General features: G+C 56.0%; 1 protein-coding gene across 1 annotated transcript in view; it reads right to left on the bottom strand.

Annotated features, from left to right (window-relative positions):
- Positions 1-2,006: 2,006 nt before the first annotated feature.
- ODAD1 (outer dynein arm docking complex subunit 1) overlaps positions 2,007-10,074 on the bottom strand; it is a 44,026-nt gene continuing 35,958 nt past the window's right edge. Inside the window, exons 11-17 of the mRNA XM_006160208.2 lie at positions 9,864-10,037; positions 9,173-9,255; positions 8,918-9,086; positions 3,664-3,827; positions 3,450-3,547; positions 3,098-3,176; positions 2,007-3,027 (exon numbers count right to left, since the gene is read on the bottom strand). Coding sequence (XP_006160270.1) covers positions 2,500-3,027; positions 3,098-3,176; positions 3,450-3,547; positions 3,664-3,827; positions 8,918-9,086; positions 9,173-9,255; positions 9,864-10,037 — 1,295 coding nt within the window. The 3' untranslated portion in view covers positions 2,007-2,499. The remainder of the gene's footprint in view (positions 3,028-3,097; positions 3,177-3,449; positions 3,548-3,663; positions 3,828-8,917; positions 9,087-9,172; positions 9,256-9,863; positions 10,038-10,074) is intronic.

The raw sequence follows: 10,074 nt of genomic DNA, 5'->3' as shown, positions 1-10,074 counted from the left end.
TTTTACTGTTAAAAAAAAAAAAAAAAAAAAAAAAGACTCCCATGTAGTCGAGCGCAGTTCGAGTCCCTGACCCAGTGGCTTAAACACACGCCGGGCACGTGTGCGTGCGTGCCCAAGATCCCAAGAGGAGAATGGAGGAGAAGGGATTGCAGTGTGGCCATCCCCCCCCCGGGGGGGGTGGTTCTCACTTTCTGTCTCTGTGTCTCTGTCTCTTTCTGGTGAGTGCATGTGCCCTATAGCAAAAACGTCTTTTTAAATTAAAAAAAAAAAACCATAAATAAATTTAAAAGTTCTGAATGTCTTATTATCAACCCATTTAAAGAGAATGGGGCTCGGGACCAGCAGGTGACATGGTGGTTAAAGCGCTAGACTCCCACATAGCCGACCATAGTTCGAGTCCCAAACCTGGTGGCTTACTTTCACACTCTCTCTCTCTGTCTCCCTCTGGTAAATTAAAATAATAATGATAATTCTTTTTTTTAAGTGGAGGGAGGGAAATGAAGTCCAGAGTACTAGCTTCCTGGATTAGGAAGGTGGATGATGAATTATCTGTTTGGATTTAACTGGATTAAATTTGGCAGGGTATTCCAGATGACTCAACAGGAAAAGTTATTCCTCACATTCTAATTCCCCTTCCTCCTCAGCAGTAGGTCAGATTTCTCTCTGTGACCCAGTCGCAGGCCTTAGGCCCGTCCACACTCATTCCTTCCTTCTTCCACACAGGGACAGACTGCACTCCCCTCCCACCCTCGAAGTAGGCCTGGTCTAATGAGCTGCTTTGGCCAGGGAATGAGTGGAAGTGGCACGTATCATATTCAGGCAAAGGCTTTGAGCTGTTGCATATTTTGCCATTTTCTCTTGCCCACCTGGCAACGCTGCAGATGGAGGCTGTTCCCTCAGCCCGGGGCACAAGAAAGATGTGGGGCAGAGCTCTGACCTGACCACAGTGAGCCGGCAGTGCTGGCCAGCAGGGAACCTTTGCTGCATTCGGCCTCTAAGGTTCCGAGGCCATTTGTTACTGCAGCATAACTCACCTAGGCTGACTGATACGGTTCCCATTGCCACAGAGCCTGAAATGTGGAGGTCTTTTAAAAACAAATGAAGGCCAGCTGGTGGTGAGGTGGTTAAGGCAACTAGAAACACACGGCCAACTGCACAGTTCAAGTCCCATACTCGATGGCTTGAGAAACACAGCAGGCACAAGCATGTGGCCAAAATCTCGAAAGGTGAAATAGAGAAGGGATTGAGGCGTGACTGTTCCCTCTGGGGAGTGCTTCCCTCTCTCCCTCTCTCCCTCTCTGTCTCTCTAGTGAGTGCATGCCCCCTCTGCTTGCAAATTCAAAAGATAAATAAATGCACTGGGCTGGCCCCATAGCCGGTGGTTGAGGAAGCCAGATCCCACACGGCCCATGGCACAGTTCAAATCTCAGCTCTGGCAACCTGAAACACGTGTGTGCATGCCCAAAATCCAGACGGGATAGAGAGATGGAAAAGGGATTGCAGCGTGACCACCCTCACATCCCATCGGGGGTGCTTGCTCCCTCTCTTTGTCTCTCTCTGGCGAGGGCATGTGCACACCACACTGGCAATGTTTAAGTGAATACGTGAGTGGGCAGTGCGCGGATGGACGGCCGGCAGGGCGCGGGGCTGGAGGAGGAGGCAGGGTTTAAGTGATATGTGAGTGGGCAGTGTGCGGATGGACGGCCGCAGGGCGCGGGGCTGGAGGAGGAGGCAGGTTTTAAGTGATACGTGAGTGGGCAGGAGGAAGGTTTTAGGTGATATGTGAGTGGGCAGTGTGCGGATGGACGGCCGGCAGGGCTGGAGGAAGAGGCAGTGTTTAAGTGATACGTGAGTGGGCAGTGCGCGGATGGACGGCCGCAGGGCGCAGGGCTGGAGGAGGAGGCAGGGTTTAGGTGATACGTGAGTGGGCAGTGCGCGGATGGACGGCCGCAGGGCGCGGGGCTGGGGGAAGAGGCAGCCCTGTCTCGAGCCTGAGCTCTCACATATACACTCGCAACCAGGCGGGGCGCGGTCAGGCCCGACCTTTATTTCCTGTGGTCACGGCTGAGGCGGAGCCGGACATCTTTGCCTGATTCGCCCCCACTGGGCCATACTGGGGGGCTTTGGAGAAGGGGAGGGGTGAGTTTCTGCAGAAACAGGACGTGATATACAGGCCAGGCTGGGAGGAGATGGGGGTAAACAGGGGGTCAGGGCAAAGGAGAGCAGTGGAGAGGCAGACGTGGAGGCCAGACGGACAGATGCTGAGTGGGAAACTGAGGACAAGAGGCTGAGAGACAGCGAGGGAAGCGGGGTACACAGAGAGAGAGGTACCAGGAGACAGAGATGCAGGGACAATGTGGGACAGGTGGGACTGGAGGGAGGGGCCGACGACACAGCGGCCTGGAACTGGCAGGGGACGACACAGAGTCGCAAGGCAGACGGCCAGGCAGGGACCCAGCGACGCTCCCCAGAGAGCAGGGCAGGGTGGGAGCTACGGCCCTAGTAGTAGCCCCGGGAGTCTTTGCTGGTGGAGGAGCCGGGGCCAGTGCTAGAGGCAGGGCCAGCACTCGAGATGGGTCCTCGGCTGGACCCGAGGCCTCCGCTCGATTCCGACCCCGTGCCCCTGCTCTCTGCACGGCCTCCCAGGTTTTCGCGGCCTCCGCTAGAGCCCAAGTGACTGCTGGAGCTGTGGGGTCTGAAGGTCACGTGGCTCGCAGTTGTGGCCTGGCTGGACACCAGTGCCCCGCTGGTGCTGGGAGAGGCAGCGGCCTCACGGTCTGCACTGGAGCTGGTGTTGACGAAGGTGGGGTGACTGGACACGTGGGCTGTGCTGGAGCTGGGGACACCAAAGGTGACTCGGCTGGTGGAGCTGGTGCCGCGGCCTCGACTAGTCCGGTTGCTCAGGATGGAGCTGGGCATGCCCCTGGGGCTCCTGGGGACCACTAGGCCTGTGCTCGCCAGGCTTTCCCTCTTCCTCGAGGTCTCCAACTCCTGCTGCTGCTCTGCGGCCAGCTCCCGGAGCGCCACCTGTGAGCAGGCGAGTCAGGCTGGGAGGGCGGTGCTGCAGCCCCAGCCCCCCACCCGGGCCGGCTCTCACCGACTTCACCACGAGGCCCAGCAGCTCCTCCTTGCTCATGGGATAGTCGTCTTTGGCCTCAAAACCTGGGGGGTCCTCTCTAGGGAGGAGATCGGGGAATAGACTCTTAACCCACGATTGTGCTACCCCGAGACCCTGGCCAGGTTGGACAGGCCCTGAGAGCCCCCATGCCCCCTCTTCCCACATAGTCCTCTCTCACCTGCTACTCTGGTTCCCTCCAACACCCACTCTGTCTTCTACCCCCCAAAGTACACCCACTACTGGGTCCCCCAAGCCACCCATCCCACGCCTTCCCTCCGCCCCCATGGAACCACCTCCCCCTTCCCTTCCTCCCTCTCGCTCTCTGCCTCACAGGCTGTCAGGAGGCTGGAGTGTGATCGTCTTCTTGGAAAGATCCTCCAAGGGCTGGCCCAGCAGCAGGAGGGCGGCCTCGGGCAGGGAGTTGTAGCCCTGGGGAGTGGAACAGAGCCAGCAGTCAGCTGGTCAGTGGTCAGCAGGTCAGTGGCCAGCTGGTCAGCTAGTGGCTGGCGGGGCCCCTCCCAGACCCTGCGCCTGCCCCGCCCCACCTGGATGTCGAGGAAGGCCTGCACCGTCAGGAGGTCCACCAGCCGCTTCTCGATGGTGCTCAGGAAGAGGCCTATGTCCCGGTCCCGCATGTTGTTCTTGACCCCAAGGAGGTCATCAATGACGCTGCGGTCACAGTGGGCCTTGGTGAAGAGGAGCTGAAGGTCTGGGGCCAGGAAGAGACCGGCCATCACAGATCTGACAGTGCCCACTGGGTGCCAGCCTTCTCCCCACTCAGGCCCCCACTGCCCTGTTCTAGGGAGACAGCGCAGGGCTCCAAGACCCAAAAGAACTTGCCTGAGGTCAGCCAGCCAGGGAGCGGCACACCTTCGCACGCCCAGCCACGGGGCGTGGAGACACGGAAAAGAAATGCCGGAAAGACTGAGGCATGTGACACCTCAGCTAGGGGCAACGGGGTCCCTGTCCCAGCAGAGACCCCACTGCCCAGGAGCCTCCTGGAGATGCACTTCCATGTGCCCCGGGAGAAGGCTCTCCTTTTCTTCTCTGCAGACTCCAGTCACACATGAGTAGACTGACCACGGTCCTGGGCTGGCCCGAGTGTCCTCTGTACCCTCTCACACTGGCCCACGCCCAGCCCACTGTGCCCAGGGAACTGGACTTATGAGGCACCTTGACCTTGACAGACACCTACACCCTCCAGTCCTGGTGCCTGCCCAGCACACACCTCCCGACCGCTGGCCTGAACCCCAGTCCGGCATCCCCTGCTCGCCTTCCTGTGGTCTCATTAGGTTCTGTACCCGCCTTAGGCATTCTCCAGGCTCTATCCCGGTTGTGCTGAGTTTATGAGAAATCGCAGCAGCGTTACCGACAAGGGCCCGCCTGTCCATCATCGGAGACACAGACTCGGGAGGGGGCCGGGAGACCCAGCCTCGCCGCCAGCCGTATGGCTACGGGCTCAGGGTGCCCCCACCCCCGCCCAGCCCCTGGGGGTGCACAAGCTGAAGTCTGAAACCCCGGCACCTTGGGACGTGACCTTATTTAGAAAGAGGGTCATTGCAGATTTATTAAGCTAAGATGAAGTCTGGGTCAGCAGATGGTGTGGTGGTTAAGGCACTGGATCCCACATAGCCAACTGTGTGGTTTGAGTCCCAGACCCGGTGGCTTGAAAGTCATACCGGGTGCATGTGCGTATAGGCCTAAAATCCCAAGAGGAGACTGGAGGAGAAGGGACTGAGGCATGGCCATGTGCCTGGGGGTGATTTCTCACTTTCTCTTTCTGTCTGTCTCTCTCGAAACAGCACATACACCCTATAGCAAATAAATAAATAAGATGGGCTCACACCGGAGTATGGTAAGCCACAAACAAAGAGTCTATGAAAAGGAGAAGAGGGGAGAGGCTGTGCAGGGAGAAGACACCACCGCCAAGCCAAGGACTGAGATCCTTCCTCTCAGCCCTCGAGAGGAACCGAGCCTGTCGCCAACTCGACTTCACACTGCCGGCCTCCAGGCTGGTAGGTTTCTGTGGTTTAAGCCATCTGGTGCCTGGTGCTTTGTCATGGCAGCCCCAGCAAACTAACCCACATTTAATATTCTTACATGTTTTCCCTCTTATTATGCCAGAGGCATGTGCACATGACAGAGAGAGAGAAGAGAGAGAAGGCACCCTCCGGCAGGCCTGGTCTCACTGCAGTCCTTCCTCCTCTAATTCTCCATCCCATCAGGACTCAAACCCTGGTCAGCCACGTGGGATCTGGCTTCACTGCAGAATGCCAACCCCCTGCACTGCAGGGCCAGCCCCACACATTCACGTCTGGTAATACACCGAAACCGACAAGGAGATAACACTCCAGGTCTACCACATGTGTGTTACTATATTACCGTGTTATTTTATGTTAATATACTCGGACTGTTGACGAGGCACCAAGATGTCGCTGGTGAAAAGCCAAATCGTGCAGTACTAAGTGGAAAATCATACCAAATACACTTTTTCCTTTCTCCTTTTTTTTTAGTTTGCTATAGGATGCATGTGCTTGCTGGAGAGACAGAGAGAAAGAGAGAGAGGGAAACTGAGAACTCACCCCCCAAGGGGGATGGCCATACCACGATCCCTTCTCTTCCAGTCTCCTCTCAAGATTTTGGACACACACACGTACCTGGCATGTTTTTCTTTTCTTGTTTTAGAGAGATTTTTGCTATAATGCATGTGCACTCACCGGAGAGACAGAGAGAGACATAAAGTGAAAAATCAACACCTTCCAGGAGTGGGGAGGGATGTCCATACCACAGTCCCTCTTCCTATATCCTCCACTTGGGATTTTGGGCATGCCCCCAGTGTGAGTTTCAAGCCGCCGGGTCCTGGACCTGAACCGTGGTTGACCGTGTGGAGTGCAGCAGTGTAATCATTATGTTGTATGCAGGTCCCATCCCCGGTGTGTTTTCACATGGTCAACTGTGTGCTTCAATTCCAGCCCCAGTGGCTTGAAAAACATGGTGAGTGCATGCACATGGCTGCCCCAAATCCTAGTATGATGGAGGAATGGGGGACCAGGGATTGCAGGCGACCATACCCCACTAGGGGTGACTTCCACTTCCTCTCGCCCCTCTCTCTGTCTCTCTCTAGTGAGCGAGCGCACATGCCCTCTGGCGATTTTTAAAAACAAATCCATGTATTGTTTTTTAATTGCTATCGGGCGTGTGTGCTCACCAAAGAGAGACAGAGAGTAAGTGAGAAAGCACCCTGGGGTGGCCACACTCAAATCCCTTTTCCTTCATTCTCTCAGCATTTGGGGTACACACACCAAGCATGTTCTTCAAGCTGCCGGGTCTGAAACCCAAACCACACAGTTGGCCACGTGGGACCCACCACCTTAACCAGCATGCCGGCTGGCTGGTTCTACTTTTTTTTTTAATAAAATGCATTTTCCATGAGCTTTTAGAAGGACCCTCCCCATAGAAGAAACACAACATAGTTCAACAACTCCTTTTTAACAATGAGAATGTGCTGCACACCGTCCATATGACTCAACTTCAACAGCACGTGGACCGTCATCACAGGACCCAGTCTGAGCTCCAGGCTCATGGTTTCCTCCTGGGGCTCTTCACGAACCTCCTCCAGACACTCACACTGAGCTCAGGGTCACCCCCTTACCCACTCCTTTCTCGCTTTCTGTCTCTTTGTCTCTCTGTCTCTCCAGCAAGCACACGTCCCTGATAGCATAAATCTCTCTTTTTTTTTTTTTGGAGAGGTTTTTGCTATAGGGCGCGTGCGCTCACCAGACAGACAGAGACATAGAGACAGAAAGCGAGAAATCACCCCCGGGGGGATGGTCACGCTGCAATCCCTTCTCCTCCATTCTCCTCTCGGGATCTTGGGCACACATGCGCACGCGCCCGGCATGAGATTTAAGCCACCAGGTCCAGGACGCGAACCACGGTCGACTACGTGGGAGTCCAGCGACATAGCCATTATGCTAACTGCTGGTTCCCAGCATAAATCTCTCTTAAAAAAATAAAAATACAGTCCTGTACCCCAGACTGAGTCAAGGCCCTTCCCGCCTCTGCTGTGTGCTGCATGTCCCCTACCGCACCCCAAGTTGGGTATCGTGTCACTCTCCTCCTGCCGCAGCAGGGTCCTCAACTAGCACACGCTCAGCGCCTGCTCACTGCGCCGTTCCTCTCTGCTACACGAGTCCTCCACCCACCGCCCCTTCCCCCCCTGCACCATCCGCCATCACCCGCCACCCACCGCTACCTGCCGCCTCCCTGCCTCTCCTCCATTAGCCTCTATCAGCCAGCCACTACACTCCCGCAACTGCCCCATGAAGTAGGTGTGGCCATCCCCATTTCTAAAAGAGCTCAGAAAGAGGAAATGGCGACTAAGGTTCACAGGTAAAGAGCCCAGGGCAGACCAGCAGGTGACGTGGTGGTTAAGAGTGCTGGACTCCCACGTGGCTGACAGCGGTTCAAGTCCCGGACCTGGCGACTTGCTTTCTTGCTTTCCCTCTCTCTCTCATTCTGTCCCTCTCTGATCAAACTTAAATAAATAAAGTTAAATAAAGTAATTACTAAAAAAAAAAAAAAATGCACCCAGGGTGCCTGGCACCCCTTTCCCCCAAATACGGAAGATGCGAAGCTGAAAGAATGGCTGCACGTGGACTCCCCTTACAACTCAGTTCCCACGGGACGGCCTGGCGCTTTCGAAATGTGAGCGGGATTTAGCATACGCTGCGCAAAGATACCCAGATGGCCAGTACGGTGCTCAGTACTCTTCGTCATCAGGAAAAAGCAAATGAGATGAACAGACAGGCCTGACAGGCTGAACCCTGAGGTGGCCTGCACCCTACCAGGTGTATGCCCAAGTCCTGACTAGCCGGGGTGGGGGCCCTATGGAGAGTGCCTGTCTCACTTGCTTTCTCTTCCTCTCATAAAAGAAATAAGATGGGACCATCAGGTGGCATGGTAGCTAAGGGTGCTAGACTCCCACATGGCCAACCACGGTTCAAGTCCTGGACCTGGTAGCTTCCTTTCTCACTACTCTCTCTCTCTCTCTCTTCATCCCTCCTTCCCTCTCTTCTCCCTCCCTCCCTCTTTCTCTCTCTGTCCCTCTCCTAGAAAAGAAATAAGATGAACTATAAATCAATAGAGACAACACTGTACACACATTAAAATTGCTAAAATTGGGGGCTGGCAGGCGGCATGGTGGTTAGGGGCACTGGACTCCCACATGGCCAATTGTGGTTCAAGTCTCAGAAAAGGTGGTTTTTTCTCTCTCCTCTCCCTCCCCCTGTCCCTCTCTGGCCAAATTAAAATAAATAAATAAAGTTAAAAAAAAAAAAAAAAAAAAAAGGACTGGCAAAGACTGAAAAGGCTGACAACAAAGTGCGGGTGAAGGTGCGGGCATCTGGGACTCTCACACGGGCGTAAAATGCTGGGACTAGTTTGGAAATCTGTTTCTGGCATATTCTAAGAAATATCAGCATACACCTGCTCTGTGATGCAACGAACCCACTCCTAGGTATTTAGGGACAGAGAGATGGGACAGAAAAATGATGCAGCCTGGACGGCTGGATGGACAGGTGTGAGATAAACTGACACCCAAACTGCAGCCATCCATGGAGCGCCTCCAAGTGGTCAGCCCGGAGCCTCACCTACTCCTTCCAGACAAGGAGCCTGGGGCTGGGGGGAGGTGCCTGGGGCTGGGGGGAGGAGCCTGGGGCTGGAGAGGAGCCTGGGGCTGGGAGAGGAGCGTGGGGCTGGGGGGAGGAGCCTGGGGCTGGGGAGGCCCCGGATGCTCACCAGCCTTGAGCGTTTCCAGCTGCCCTCGCAGTTCCTGGGAGCGGGCTTCCAGATGCTCGGCCTCTGAGCGCACCTTGCCCACCTGCTGCTCCAGCTCCACACGCTGCTGCTCCTGAAGCACGTGCCGGTTGTCCTCGCTGGCTCGCACCGCCACCAGAGCCGCCTGCATCTGCAGGGACAGCGCAGGATGCGGGGCCTGCTCCTGGGCGGCACTGGGGCAAGGGTGGAGCTGGGATGAGCAGAGGGCTCTCTCACCTCCTCCATCTCCTCCTGCAGGCGCTGCAGCTCTGAGTTCTGCTCGTTGATGAAGTTGAACTCAGCGAAGTTGCGCTCCTCCACTGGGGGAGCATGGGGAAAGGTGCAGTCCAGAGAGACGGAGACAGAGAGAGACAGAGACACACTCACAGAGGAACAGAAAAAGAGACATTGAAGAAAGCCCATACAGAGGCAAAGGCATAGAAACAGATAAAAATAAAGACAGAGAAGCAGAAAGTCAGAGTGAGAGAAGGAAAGTGCAACCGAAAGAGACACAGAGAGACAGAGAAATGCAGAGACACAGGATGGTAAGAGGGAATGATTCCAAGGAACAGACAGCAGTGGCGAAAGGAGGGAGGAACACAGAGAGGGTCACTAGGTTGAGAGAAAGACGTGGAGAGTGACCGGCAGCAGGAGAGTCAGGCCAGGGCCGGCAGGGAGACCACACACACACAGAATAAAACCGGGAAGAAACGGACAGACAGGCAGACACAGGCCACAGAGAGGACCCAGAGAGGCAGAAAGAAGGGGACAGAGCGAGAGGTGGGGGAGAGCGGGGACACAGGGAGGGGAGAGAGCGGGGCAGGGGTGGAGTCCCCAGGGCACAGCCAAGGTCCTGGTGACAGGGTTGAGGACGGTCTGCACTTGAGTCAGGCGGTGTGGCCCCCTCCCTGCACCCGGGCCCACTCACTCTCCAGGTACTTCTGCACCAACAGGTCGGGGTCAGTCTCCCCGGTCAGCTGGGACAGTTTATTCAGGGCGTCCTCGTAGCGCAGGACCAGCTTCTCCTGGGAGGTCTTCCTGAGCCCCTCGGCCACCTCCTGAGCTGGGGGAACGGAGCGGAGCGGGAGGGCGGATCCAGGGAGGCCGCCAGCGCGGACCGGCAAAGCCCAGGGCATGGG

The sequence above is a fragment of the Tupaia chinensis genome, unplaced genomic scaffold (assembly GCF_000334495.1).
Source record: "Tupaia chinensis unplaced genomic scaffold, TupChi_1.0 Scaffold000673_1, whole genome shotgun sequence".
NCBI classification, from domain to species: Eukaryota; Metazoa; Chordata; class Mammalia; order Scandentia; family Tupaiidae; genus Tupaia; species Tupaia belangeri.
This window is presented reverse-complemented; position numbering and strand designations above follow the sequence as displayed.